Consider the following 14527-nt stretch of genomic DNA (forward strand, 5'->3'; position numbering starts at 1 on the left):
CTTATTCCGACCATATGACGGTTAAAATTGTTCTTATAGGTCAATGAGGAAGCAAGTGATAAAGTTTTTGAAGTGGAACAGAAATACAATGAGATACGCAGACCTGTGTTTGTCAGGCGGGCTGAAATTATCCAACATATCCCTGACTTTTGGTTAACTGCGGTATGTAACTTTTTATTTCTTTAATCATGGGTGTGGATGTTCATTTTGAGGCATCTCATTTGACTTATCTTTTCTTTGTTCCTGATGATATGCAGTTCTTGAGTCATCCTGCTCTTGGTGATCTACTAACTGAGAAGGACCAAGAGGTACATAAGCTGCTAATAATGAAGGATGCCAAATATAGCTAAGTCGAATAATGTTTTTTCACATTACATCTTGTGGCTTAGTCTGAATTCAATGGATCTAAATTTATGAATTTGTTTAAATTTTAATAGTGTGTTGTTTCTGAAATCTAGCATTCCTCGTTAATGTAGATTTTCAAGTTCTTGCATTCATTAGATGTCGAAGATTTTAAGGATGTGAAGACAGGCTATTCAATTACATTTGTGAGTTGTTGAACACTGACTTAATAGTGTGCGCCACCCCCCACCCTCTCCCACCCCCCCCACCCCCCCCCTTCCCCCTTTTTATTTTTTTGCAGTTTTTGGCTTCTATTTTGCATTTATGTTTAATTGAATTTGTTTCTGCAAGTTGTAGAACTTCTCCAATAACCCATACTTTGAGGACACAAAACTGACAAAGACATATTCATTCAATGATGAAGGAACAACCAATGTAACTGGTACGACAATTAAGTGGAAGGACGGCATGGTAAGAAAAAAAAAATTCTTGTTTGCACCAAGCATTTCCTTGCTAATATTTTTTATTCAGGTTGCAGTTATAATTTCTTATGCCATCATATTTGTAGGAACATATTGCCAATGGTGATGCTCATGAGAAGAAGGGGAACAAGCGACCCTTTGCCGAGGAGAGGTTAATATTGTTCCTCACTATTTTTTCTGCAGAACATTTGTCTGTTAACATATGTTGCATCATTGAGTAATTAGCTTTTTTGTGATACTTGTGTTACTAATGCTAATTTTTATCATTATTGAGTTTTAGAATTTTAAAATTCTGTTGCTTAGAAATTAATGTTAATGTAGCTTTCTACTCTCAGATCAGGTACAATTTGTAAAGATTTCTTATTTGCAAGTACTAATTTGTCTATCAACACCAGAAAGCCGAATTTCGTCAAAGCTTCATTTGGTTGATTGCTTTATATTTGGAAGAGTCACACTATGTTATACCTTCTTAATACCTTAATTGAATGTGAATTGATTTGGCAATTGAGCATGTTTGTAAGCATAACCAAAGTCTAACATGCTTATTCTAAGATAAAAAAATTTAGAGAACCCTAAATCAGAGTTTAATTTCCCTTATTTTTCATGCTTTTCGTAGTTATTCTATATCTGAAGTGTTTGATACTAGCATCTTGCTAGTTCATCCATCTTATCCAATTTGATTTTGTTGTATTCTACAGGCCATAGTGGTTGACTTTCTCTTGTGTGGTATCACTGGGTTGGCATTTTTGGTCGTTGTCATGCCCTGACACATGCCACTTGCATGCCTGAACATATTTTTTTATCATAAGTATACATAGAACTCACAAGCACCCTGCTGAATGTCAATATGCCACAGCATGACATTACTGGCCAGCAATCACAGTTCTTGCTTGTAAATTATAGTAGTTTCTGACTGAAGTCAGTTTTTAACTCTTTATCTTGTTGTAGTGTTCATGTGAAGGGGCATTTTAAACTTGGGTGATGAGAAGCATTCATGATGGTATTTCAGTTCCTTTTGGTTAATTCATATCCTACTGGTTATAAATAAGTTTCGAAAGAGGGTTTTACTGAATGGAGCTTTATACAAGCTATTGCAATAAAAGCCTAGTATTGGATGAATATAAGCAAATGTGACTACCTAATTAGCATTTCTTCGTGTTTCCACCCCAAATTTTTGGTTGAAAATCATTGGGGGAATAACTGTCCTTATCTATGAGATGATTTTATAGCCTGCCTAACTGGACATCATTATGTTGACTGAAATATGGTTCTAAAAGTCATATAATTAGTTAGTTAAATTATATGGTTCTAAAAGTCATATAATATGGTATTGCAACTTAAAGTGACATTTTTCCAAGTGGCATGGTGAAAAAATGCACATGATAACTTAGTTTTAATTGCATGATAGTTTAAAATCACAAGATCAACCTATGCAACAGTCATAAGATGTTGAGATGCACTTCAACTTTTTGATGTTTCTTTGAGGAATCTTATTATATAATACCAACTAAGTTTGCATCAATGAATTGGCATCATTGATGAACTCAATCTTTAGATTTCAACTTTTATCTATGGCTTCGTAGCCTAATCGATCAGTTTGCCCCCTTCTCAAAACAGTTTCTTCAGTTGGTTCAGTGAAAATCAGCAAAAGGACTTCTCAGAAGGAGTTATGGATGAGGTAATGTTTTTTTTTTCTTCTTCGAACTTATAATGGTTCTTGCTTTGGTTTTTTTGTAACTGAAAGTTGGATGTTGAGGATGATTCAAAGTGAATGTGATTTGATATTACTAGTTGTGGACATTTGTTCATTTTCCTATTTGAAATTTAATTAAACTATCTTATTCAAAGAGCGCAACAACTACTAAATAGAAACAGCTTTGGAGCTCCATGTGATGTAAGATCTCTTCTTGTGCAATATATCTTCTAACAATTGCAGATGCAGGTGGCCGAGATAATCAAGGAAGACTTGTGGCCCAATCCTTTAAAATACTTTAACAATGTATGTTTTCCTATTTGAAATTTTACATATCTTCCATTTGAATTGGAATTTCTTTTTGATTCTTCAAACTTTTCTATTTTATTGGTACAGGAAGCTGATGAGGAGGATTTTGATGGAGATGAAGACGATGACGAGGTATGTTCTTCTCCTTTTTAACAACTCATGCCTGCTAGCACTTGTATTTTATTGGTACAAGTGCATATTTTTTTGTTTGATTTTTTTTTGTAAGTGTAAGGAAGCTAGCCTCTGAGGTTTACCCTTTTGATCTTGTAATCATCAGGACATGAAAATGAATTTTCTAGAGTTCAAATTTACATTTAAGATTTCATAAGAACCAATTTTCATTTGGTCAGATTGTATTAACAGGTTTCTAAAGCAGATTTTATTTGTAAAATGTGTAATGATTTATGTAGTCCCATTGTCGTAACAGACATCTAATGTCAGATTGTTTGGAGGTATCATAATCTTGTAAAATAAACTCAAAAGTCATAATGTCCTTATCAAGGTCCATTAAATTATTCAATCATTCTTTACTATTTGACATGTGCAACATGTGGGGTAATCATGGTGATTCTGCATCGTGAAAAGCATATGTATTGTGCCATGGTAGCTTTCGCTAGGTAATCGATTAATTTACACATCCATAGAGCATTCATGTCATGGTCCCAATTGAAATCATGTGTGCTTTGCTGTAGTTGATCTTTGTGTAGATGTTATAGTCCACATCCTGAGTGAAACTATTCTGGTATTATCATACGCAAATATCATCTGAATTGATCATATATAGTCAAATATGATCAGTTTTGGTGAAATCTAGTGTAGAAATACTTGAAATCGACCCAAATTCTGAAACTAAACTCCCAGATCACTTTGTTTAAATAGCCTATTTTGCCGAGTAGTGGATTTGAAGCAGATTGATTTTTCAAGCCTATCAGGTGTTCACTTACAAAGTTCTAGGTATATCTTTCCACCATGATTTTAGTTTGTCATGACTTACAATCTTAACTAGCTGAGCATGGCGAGTGTCGCAATTTTTATTTTGATTTCAATTGAAATGAATAAGGTGAATATTCTACTTTTTGCAGTCAGAAAGCATCCACATAATAATGTTTAGATATCTGCCGCCATCCATGCTTCAAATTCATGTTTCCCAAGCACAAGACAATCTGTATAAGATTGGAATTGATGCTGGCCGGCATCTTATGATGTTCAGCACTTGCACAAGACCTCCATTTGTCCAATGAATTATTTCTCGGGCAGAGAACAGTTGCATTTTTTCTTATCCACTTTTCTAGCTCAAGCTTATATATGGTGGAGCTTCCGTTTCTATTTCTACGAACCATTAGTGGCCTAATTATTCCTTTTTCTTGTCAAAGGAAACTGATGAGGATGGTGAGCCAGAGGACGATGAAGATGAAGAATGAGATCCAAGCTGAAACCAACTCTAGTTGTGTGCACTTTGGCTTCTACAACTCTCTCATAGGACAAGCAGGTCGAGGCTTATAGGTAGTGAAGAGGTGGAATGCTTTCTAGCTGTAGTCGCTTGAAGGATTATAGTACGAGGTCAAGAATTGTACTGGTAGCTGTCACTCATATTCAACTCAACTCTTTTAGGACCCATGATTTTTGTAGCAATTTCACATGATATTTTTCTTAATCTGTTCAATCATATATTATCACTCAATTTGGTCTATGAGGCCTTTTGTGTGTCCAAGGTGATTCAACTATTATATCTAATTATTGGATGAACAGTTTGATATAATGTTTCTGACAGGCTTTGGATCTAAGAGAAAGCACCCCAATGCTACTTTTGATAGGAGGAGGCTGTGATATGAACCTTTTAGATTAATTATCCTCTTGTGGTTCATTAATTATTCCATTTTCAAGCCCTTAATTGATTGGTTGTACCGAAAATATTACTGTGATGTGATGGTGGTTCATTTGATTTATTTATCTTGCATTGATTGATCGGTTGAATTTTCATCCTATGAATTATCACACAATAAAATATATTTGATTTGCAATCCCACTGGCTTTATTTTGTTTCGAGGATTTGAAACAATTTGTTGGATTGGCAAATGTGCCTCAACCACTAATATCAATCAAATATTTTAGGATGCCTTCTTCATCCCTTACTACTAACTATATGTAGGTTTTGGATCATATGGTGGGTGGCGCACGCATGTCAATATGCATATATGGATGCATGAGGTAATCGCTGCACAAACAGAGAGATCATCGGCAGCAGAACATGTGATGTCCCACTGTGTCACGCTGGTGAAAGCAGACCCACTTGTGCATCCATGCATGGGGTTTTGTTGGGTGTCTTCCTCAGACAACTTCCTTTGGATACCAAGCAGCAAAAGATCACCAGTGACTCCTTTATGGAAACGACAGCTTGGATCTGATACCCACACACACACACACGCACAGAGATAGAGAGAGAGATATATATATATATATATATATATATGGTAAACTCCAATGGCAGTCCACCACCTGCACTGAGCTTGTAGCAGTGACATGGTGATTCAAAGGACACCATTGATATTCCTCCTCTCTCCCTCCCACCCAACTGCAGTCCCGAGTGGTACCTCCCCCCCCTGCTGCTGCTCCCCCCCGCCCACCGAGACTGTTTTGCTTTCCATTATGTTGGCAAGGTTGTTTCATTGTATTGGGGTACCAACTCGAGCATTCATGCGTTTCATTGTATTATAGAGTTGTTGAGGGGGAGAAGTGGGCTCCCAAAAGATGTGCAAAGTAAGGTTACACATATACATAAGCTACAGTTCTGAATCTATCACAACTGCTGCAGCATCAGCTACAAAGCTCTCTCTCTCTCTCTCTCTCTCTCTCTCTCTCACACACACACACACATACATTGTAGAAAAGAAGAATAAAACATAGACATTGGGAAGCAGGACATTGCTGATGTCAGTGCTTCCATCTGAAAAAAAAAAAAAAAAAAAATATATATATATATATATATATATATATATATATATATATATATATTCAAAGGGTTAAGGGATGAAGACCAAGTGTTGATTCCATGTGAGGTTGTAAACACTCGTCGAATGCATCATCACTAGTCTAAATATTTTAGTATAAAATGATTTCAAAAGGTCAAAAAGGTTATATATATTAGCACCAGATTAATAATTTAATTATTGCTCATTGCTTGAAACTGTTTTTTAGAGATTTGCACTTCTTTTCGAGTCCACGATACATACACACTCGAGTTTTTGTTGTAGCTGCAGCAGCAGCAGCAGATGATACTCATACTCATTACGAGAGCTGCAACAAAAGGATACAGAAATCAATGCTACAGTTCTTAGCCAATGAAAGAAAGTACTGGTAAAGCTGGAAACTGCTGCGAGCTTTCTGCTTACCGATGTACTCTTTACCTACGCTGGATGCATCCAACTTAGCTTCCACCTCAACCTAATGTCGTCGTCGTATGGCCCTCATAATCCTAACTACATACATTCGCACGACATGCAAATAAATTATTCGGGTGAGATGATGATGCTGTAACGCCTGAACAATTTAATTGCTTTTTTAGATAGATTCCTGATCATCATGTCATTAGAATACTCCACATTGATCCATCCGAGTTAAGATTTTTTGGGATCCAACCTCTTTTTTTTTTTTTTTTTAATCGAATGAACACAGATGAAATCATATCGATTCTTTTTTAAATGTCCTGATTATTTACGATCAATTCATTCCTTCTTCTTCTTCTTCTTCTTCTTCTCTTTCTCTAGCAAAAGATCAAAACTTCATATATGTTCAAATCCTATCGAAAAGATTCACCAGAGAAATAAAATAAGATGTGTTTTCTTTTACGGATGATCAAAACTTCTTCCGCCTTCAAATCTTACGGAAAGGCCAACCAAAAATTAGATTTTTTTTTTTTTTTGTTTCTTTTGTCCTTTCGAAGCGATCAGAAAATAAAGATTATATCTGCTTCGTTTTGAAATCATGTCCATCATCATTATATCTGCTTCGTTTTCCATCACCATCATATCTGCTTTGTCACTCCCTCCCAGCCAGCCATCCATCCATCCATGTCCATATGGTTTCCTCCTTCCTTCCTTCCTTCCTTCCTTCTCCAAACTCATCCGCTGCCTGCCTTTGTAATGATAGCAACTCGAGGCCTTTTGATTACCCCAACAGTCTATGACCTGCAACTCGCTTTAGACAAAGAAAAGCAAAAGGAGACACAGCCGAGTGCCACGTCCTTTCCTGTTGCATGCTGCTGACTTCCAACTTCTCACCTCTCAGATTCCCTCCTCGGTCACGTAGGATGATGACCTCACTTTCTTTTCATTCGTTCCAAATAAGCATATTAACTAACTCCTCCAATATTAGTCAGATGATAATAATAATAATAATAATAATAATAAAGGTAAAATTTTTATATTTGTCATGTCAAATTATTTTAGACAGATGATTCGTTTTTTTTTCTTCTTTTTTACTGCTAATCAACCTAAGACAGAAGATTAAGATAGATAGATAGATAGATAGATAGATGGATGTATTGCAAATGGATACCCTCTAAAATTGGTATTAAAGATTTCCTAAATTAATCTAATTTTACTTAAATAAGAGACGTGATTACAAATATCACAACGCAAGGTAAGGTTTGTGGGTGACGGCAGGCAGGCAGGCAGCGTGGGTTTCAGGAACAGGAATGGGTGGGAGGCCCCACCGCAGCTGAACCCCCAACGCTTTACAGCCAAACCAAGGGTGGCCTGACATCCTCACCTTTAATTCTGGTTCGTGTAGCAACAACATTGGACGGCTGGCAGGTCGCCATGCGCCTCGTCTCCACCCCCTTCCCCCCTTCCCCTTTCCCCTTCCCGCTGGGGTGCCCTGCAATTATGTCGCTCTAACATGCCCTTGTCTCCTCCATTTTGGTTGTAGCAGCAGCAGCAGCAGCAGCACCGGCCACTAAAGACTCGCGGCCAGCGGCACCAGGCCACGATCGCGTTCGCCTCACAGCCAACTCAACTCCCCAAAGGTGTTTGTCGAAATGCCTCTCCGCCCCCCCAAAACGGCACTCTGCAGCTTTGTCTGGAGCCTCCCTCCCTCCCTCCAAGCCCATTCCCCTTCGCAGCTTCTTCCCACCATGCTCTATTATGACTAGAGGAAAAGAATGAAAGAGGAGTGTGTTTAACATTTCGATCCAGGTTTCCTACTTGAGAGAGAGAGAGAGAGAGTCGGGCTACAATCTGATGGTCATGGGGAAGAATTGAATCCTCAAACCCCAATCGCCTCAAAGATCACGCATGTTGAACATGATTTAGATGCAAGTTCATCGACTTAATACAATAAAAGCATTCGTGCATACAACAAACGTCACAAAGCTTGGTTTGGTATTTCTGTAGAATTAATCAACTACACGTTTATGGAATGCCATCAAAGCTTTTCTTCTTTGGACTCCACACGATGTATACATCAGAATGTATGATGCATATATTGCTTTTTTTTATGTGTATGCCCACGTACAATACATGTAATGTGATACTTTTCGGGCTCAGGTCACGTCACAATCGATGTCACGCCATGCTACGATCAAGTCAGCAAGAGAAGTACTCTCACGCCTCGAGCCAGCAGCCATATCAAGACATCGCTCGGCATGTCCTGTCCCGGTAAGCTCGGGACGATGCTGCATGTCGCCGTTCCGGATGTCCCGGGACGACGACCACACAAAGGTATCATTTCACCCTTCGAGGATCGGTCGTCACGTCAAACCCGTGTATGACCGACTCTCATACAGTAGTATAAAAATACCTGGCCGACATCCGACCAAGGGTGGGAAGAGAAAAGAAGGAGCGAGAGCCAAAAAGCATAACCCCACACTAACTTACTTGTCGAGGGGCCACAGTCGGGAATCACCCGGCGGGGCCTTCTTTGCACGAAAGCAACAAGGTCTAGGTAAGGCCGCCCCGATCGATAGAGACATTTTTCTCCCGACGCATCAATCAGCATCCCGACGAAGAAACGTCAATCAATATTACGACGACAACGCATTGACCAGAGGACTCGACCGACTCTGGCATCCAGCTCAAGCGACCGAAGACTCTCGACATCACCCTGTGGACCAGGCTAACTCATCAGCTACGACGCATCAGTTTATCAACATAATGTGCATCTATGAAATCCCTCGTTGAAAGGCTTTTATCTCTTCAAAGATTTTGAGAAGCTTACTGAAATAATCGGATCGACAGAGGTTTATATATTTTCATGAATTGCTCAACTTTGCGTCTAAATCAGAGCAAGGAATTCGATTCAGTCTCTTTCAAGGCTCGTACAGACCTCGATGCTGCTTTTTCAATCTAACTTGGCAATCATGTGATTGCTTCATGCATAATAATCGACATTCATGGTTGACATGCCCATAATAATGGGCTTCCTGCGAAATTAATTATATATGAGTTCATTAATGAAATGTGAATCATCACCCAAATAATAATAATATTAATAATATTAATAATATTAATATTAATAATATTAATATTAATATTAATATTAATACGTGAGACTCTCCTGGAATTAACCTTTTTTTTTAGTATATAAATTGATTATCCATTTGAATCACGAAATAGTCTATCTTCACGTTTGACAATTGAACCTCTAAAGCGAGTTATGACTTATTCGAGCTAATGATTCAAGTGTTTTCTATAAGACTTATGTCTAATGAAATCTTTCCGACAACTATGTTCGAGGTAAATTTTGTTTGAGCGATTTTGTAGCTAAAATAATATATAAAGTGATTTTATATATAGGGAATGACTAAAGAAATAATTTTAAAAAATATTTTAGTCTCGATCCCGACTAAAATGCTGAAAATTATTAGAACTAATTTATATAATGGGTACCACATATATTTAGTCATTGGTGAATCACCTCTATGATTAGCCTTATCTATTCTAATAATTAGTAGTTATTTTTTGAAAAATCTTCAGTATAATTATTGCTACAAGATTGCCTGCCATCCACATGAAATCAGAGAAGATGCAACATATAAGATCGCGAAGAATAAATCTTGTGGTCACATCCAGAGTTCATCTCCCTAAAATAAAAATCTAGAATCAAAAAAATTATTTTAGAGGACAGAATAAAATTTCGAAAAGAAAAACCAGTTCTGTAAAATTTATAATCCCAAAAAACCTCACACTAAACTCAGCTTGTTTTGGAGTAGTAAGAAAGAATTAAAGAAAGAAAAAAAAAAGGGTGGGGAAAAATAAACTAACACTAGCAAGGCCTCAAAGTTAGTAGGGAGAGAGAGAGAGAGAGAGAGAGAGAGGAGGAAAAGGAATGTATACTGGTGAGAGAGGGACCCAGTGCTTACCTTTTCTTTGGAGCCTCCCGTTTTTTGACATGCAGACTGGGACCCACCCTCGGCGCCACTGTCTTCTGGGTGTCGAACGATTAAAGAGCACCGCACGTGGAGTCTGAGCCAGGTATATGTAGCCAGCCACTGTGGCACCTATAATTAATTTCCGGAAAATAATTATAATATGGAGGGAGAAAAAAAAGGACATGACAGAGAGTAGGGAACAATACGTAAAGTTTGTGGCTCCACATGGGATATTTTGATTCTATTTTATGCCCCTTTTTTTCATTTTTATGGATTTTTTTTCCCATGATAATTTCTTTTTTTTTTCTTCTTTTTCCCTTAATAATAGATAATTAATTTCCGTTAAATACGTGAGGGGATCTGATCCAACATTTAAACGGGTCGGGTTTTATGCCCGTTTCTGGGTAGCACTTGATCCCACCCGTCATGCACCGTCACTGGGGGCAATAACACGCAATTTCCAATTTATTATATGGCCCTAATTTTCTCTTCCTCTTCCCTTCTCTCTCTCTCTCTCTCTTAAACTGAGACTGGAGTTATAGTTTCTCCTCTTTATCTCTTTCATCTCCGTTGCCGAAAGTATGATTTGGTGCGCTACAGGCTACCTCTCTCTCTCTCTCTCTCTCTCTTATCTTTCTACCACATCAGAAACTTGAAGTTGAATGTCCTGCAAAGTTGAGGTAGATTGATGTTTCTTTATCCATTTCTTCCTATATCTATTCCCTACCCTCCGCATTAGTGTGCCCTACAAGATCCACAAGATTGATGCAGTAGCTTCATCTCTTCGCAGGAACTCTCTCTCTCTCTCTCTCCCTCTCCCCCCCCCCCCCCCCACACACACACTTTCTTCTCTGTTCGCCTCTCTCCCTCTCTCTCCATGGTCTTGCATCCTTGAAATCTTCAGTTGGAGATGTCCTACCAAAGTCCACAAGATCGATCCTAGTATACCCTACAATCCGAACTCCTGCTTCACACTCAGTTCCTCTTCTCTCTCTATATCTACCGCTGGATCTCGGATATTTTAAGTGTTAGATTCGCCTTCCCCGCCCTCTGCCTTACCGTCGTCGGATCTCGAGTGCTTGCAGGAGCTGTGCAGTGCCATGATCTGATCCGGACATGGAAGGCGAAGCCGGCGGATCCCGACGGCCCAACTTCCCTCTCCAGCTCCTCGAGAAGAAGGAAGAAGACTCATGCTCCAGCTCTGCTTACCCTTCCTTGGCCATATCCTCCACCACCGCCGCGGCCGAGCTCGCAGTCGATCGGCTGAGGAAGCCGCCGCCCAAGCGGAGCTCCAACAAGGACCGCCACACCAAGGTCGAGGGCCGCGGCCGCCGGATCCGGATGCCGGCCCTCTGCGCGGCCCGCGTCTTCCAGCTCACGCGAGAGCTCGGCCACAAGACCGACGGGGAGACCATCGAGTGGCTGCTCCAGCAGGCTGAGCCCGCGGTGATCGCGGCCACCGGCACCGGAACCATCCCCGCCAACTTCACGTCGCTCAACATCTCCCTCCGCAGCTCCGGCTCCAGCGTCTCTGTGCCCTCCCACCTCCGCGCCGCTAACTACTTCAACAGCGTGGCGGCTGCTCTCCCCGGCACGTCCCTCCGAATCCACAACGAATGGGAACGTGGAGGCGGCTCCGCGTTCCCCACGGAGGGCCCGTCGTCGTCGTCCTCGTCCTTGCTTCTCAATTTCAACTCATGCAATATCGGCCTCGATGCGTCGTCGGAGGGCGACATCGGAAACATACGTAAACGTCGATGGGAGTCGGAGCTTCATCAACATCAACTGCAGCCGGTGCAGCATCAGATGGCGGGCTACAGCCAAGCAAGCCATGGGCAGATGCCAGGAACGGTGTGGATGGTCACAAACCCTAACACACAAGACATGGTGGGTGGTAATAGCCAGTCTATATGGACATTCCCTCAAGTGGGAAGCACCACCATGTTCAGAGGCTCCATGTCCAGTGGCCTGCATTTCATGAACTTCCCTACGCCCATGGCTCTCCTGCCGAGCCAGCAGCTAGGTCTGGGTTCCGGCGGCGGCGGCGGCGGCGGAGGCGAGGGCCACATGGGAATCCCTTCCGCCCTCAACATGTACCGGTCGCCGAGTACCTCCGAGGCGATGCCGTCCGCGTCCCAACAAGGGCACCGAGACTGCGAGCGACACGACACGATGAGCACCAGCGATTCCTAGGCCCTTCTCACAACCATGCATGCACTTATCTTCTTCTTCTGGCTAAACATTTTGATCCACTCGGATGATCTTTGGTTCTCATATTTGTTTTGACCACAAAAACCTACGTTCTGGCAATACAAATGCAAGTCATTTCTTGGTGTGTGAACTGATGTGTGATGATGGTTTCGCTAGGGTTCTTATCTTGGTTGCTGAGCTATAGCAATGCCCTTTGGATCAACGAATTAAGAGTTCTGATACTTATAGGACTGTTCTCTTTCTCTTCTCCATTTCTTTTTGGGTGGTTGTAAGATGTCCATCGGCTGAGTGCGTGAGAGAGAGACAGAGACAGAGAGCTTCAGCTCAAACAGTAGACTGGCAGAAGGGAAGAGGACACAAGGGCCGCAGAAGAGAAAGAGATGAGGTTCCTATTCAATGGAGACGATCAGAGCGACTCACATGTCTTCTCTACAATCCAACTCAGAGAGTGATATGATCAATCATTGCTGCCTCTAACCACGATCAAACACACACACACACACAAGTGATTAACATCCCAACTCTCTCTACACGAGAACACCACGAGTGTGGGCTCGGCGCTTGCAGAGTGTCATACAAGGATAAGAAGGAAGAGCATGGCAAAAGGCCAAAGGAGTTATAATTCCATGCTAGAGCTGTCGGTTGTTTCGTTTCAGATCAGAGCTGTCACATTTCCAGCAGATGGATCATATTGGGTAACTCTAACCACATGAAGTCTTCTTATCCGTCTCCTCATCTTTCCTCAAAGAAGAACAGCTCCAACCTCCAGCACTGAAAACTGCAACACAGTCACTGCACCTGAAGGAGTCACAATCGATAGAGATATAGAGAGAGAGAGAGAGAGTGTGTGTGTGTGTGTTTCTTTGTCCTTATCACTAAACAAATACTCACTGACATGCATAATTACATGCATAAGATGTTGGTGAAAACAAGATCAATTTGTTGTATGCTGAATTGGTTTGGAAGTATATTCAGCAACTGTTGGAGGTCCTTTCCTTTCGTGATCTCTTTATGCAAATGATATCTGACACATTGTAGTCACTTTAGGATGAATCTGATGTCCTTTCTACCGCATGCTTGAAAAATAATATTCCTCCTCTCTTTTCTTGGGAAAAGTCCCATTCCAGGCTTTCATCGGCTGACGCTTTATGTTCTCCTATCATGGCTGTTGTACATGTATTATTTTCTTTTGATGGCATCATGATGAACGCCATGCTATTCCTCTATCCTCCTCCTGCCTTTGAACCCCTTCCTCACACCCGCACCTCCAGGGAGGAGAGAGAGAGAGAGAGTGATGTGAAGTATATGAGAGGGGAGATTAAGCTTAAGTTAATGTATCTTAACAACAGCTTTGGAACACAGCACTATACATCTGATTCCAGTGATTAAGATAGTCTAAAGGCAAGCGGAGCCTTTTTGATTTGTCATCACCTTATTTAATTGGCTGGATAATGTTGTTTATGAGCTTCACCGCTGGTCTTGATGATGAGCATAAGACAGCTTAGTTTGCTGAACAAGTAGAAAAAAGCATGATTAATTAACATGAAGCTATATAAAATAATATCGTATTGCATCGCTTATAAGACACTAAGCTGAGCAACTCATAAACTTAGGATTTTTCTAAATAACCTTATAAAAATGTGGAACACTACATCAGCTTTGATTTGGTGACTCAAAGTGATGGGTGTTCCCTAATGTAGAGTATCATAGTCCGACATTAAGAAAACTATTTTATGTACTCAGCTTCATGTTAACAACAAATATTTTTTTTTCCTAAAAAAATAATAATCTTATTTTAGTCAGAGAGAACAAAGCTAAAACTAAATGTTTTGAGATTTTTAGTTTTAAAATAATCTTTGTCGTCTCTAATTAAAATAAGTTTATATATATATAAAAAAAGTATTTGTGAATTGATTAAATTTACATAAGAATAAAATATTATGAAACAAAATACCCCTTACTATCTATCTATTTAAAAACCCACATTCTTAAATCCACTTATAAAAAATGTCCAATGCCCCTTACGATATGTGATCTTTGAATACAAAGCAAAGCATTATTGGGTCAAAATGATCATTTATGTTACATATGAGGCCCAATTACATAGCCCAATTGCGTAAATTA

The 14527-nt window shown here is 40.1% G+C and overlaps 2 protein-coding genes and 1 long non-coding RNA gene across 5 annotated transcripts in view; all 3 read left to right on the plus strand.

Moving 5' to 3' along the window:
- Positions 1–4507, plus strand: part of LOC135640143 (NAP1-related protein 2-like) — a 5862-nt gene extending 1355 nt beyond the window's left edge. The window contains exons 2-10 of one of the 2 annotated variants that reach the window (XM_065154308.1): positions 40–162; positions 258–308; positions 477–548; positions 700–813; positions 911–975; positions 2442–2502; positions 2767–2823; positions 2914–2958; positions 4200–4507. In XM_065154308.1, the coding sequence (XP_065010380.1) occupies positions 40–162; positions 258–308; positions 477–548; positions 700–813; positions 911–975; positions 2442–2502; positions 2767–2823; positions 2914–2958; positions 4200–4247 (636 nt within the window). In that variant the 3' untranslated portion in view covers positions 4248–4507. The remainder of the gene's footprint in view (positions 1–39; positions 163–257; positions 309–476; positions 549–699; positions 814–910; positions 976–2441; positions 2503–2766; positions 2824–2913; positions 2959–4199) is intronic. The other variant, XM_065154313.1, reaches the window with a different exon arrangement.
- Positions 4508–7487: 2980 nt separating this feature from the next.
- LOC135672260 (uncharacterized) lies at positions 7488–8320 on the plus strand. Its single transcript, XR_010512928.1, has 2 exons — positions 7488–7637; positions 7756–8320. It is a non-coding gene; the product is annotated as an uncharacterized LOC135672260 (long non-coding RNA).
- A 2377-nt stretch (positions 8321–10697) lies between these two features.
- LOC103980430 (transcription factor TCP15-like) lies at positions 10698–12533 on the plus strand. 2 transcript variants are annotated; one of them, XM_009396852.3, is made up of 2 exons: positions 10698–10781; positions 11278–12533. In XM_009396852.3, the coding sequence occupies exon 2, from the start codon at positions 11309–11311 to the stop codon at positions 12383–12385; it is 1077 nt and encodes a 358-aa protein (XP_009395127.2). In that variant the 5' UTR covers positions 10698–10781; positions 11278–11308; the 3' UTR covers positions 12386–12533. The 2 variants fall into 2 exon arrangements, with proteins under 2 accessions (XP_009395127.2, XP_009395126.2); XM_009396851.3 differs by having other exon boundaries at positions 10733–10872.
- The last annotated feature ends 1994 nt before the right edge of the window (positions 12534–14527 follow it).

This window comes from Musa acuminata, chromosome BXJ1-4 (genome assembly GCF_036884655.1).
Source record: "Musa acuminata AAA Group cultivar baxijiao chromosome BXJ1-4, Cavendish_Baxijiao_AAA, whole genome shotgun sequence".
Taxonomy (NCBI): domain Eukaryota; kingdom Viridiplantae; phylum Streptophyta; class Magnoliopsida; order Zingiberales; family Musaceae; genus Musa; species Musa acuminata.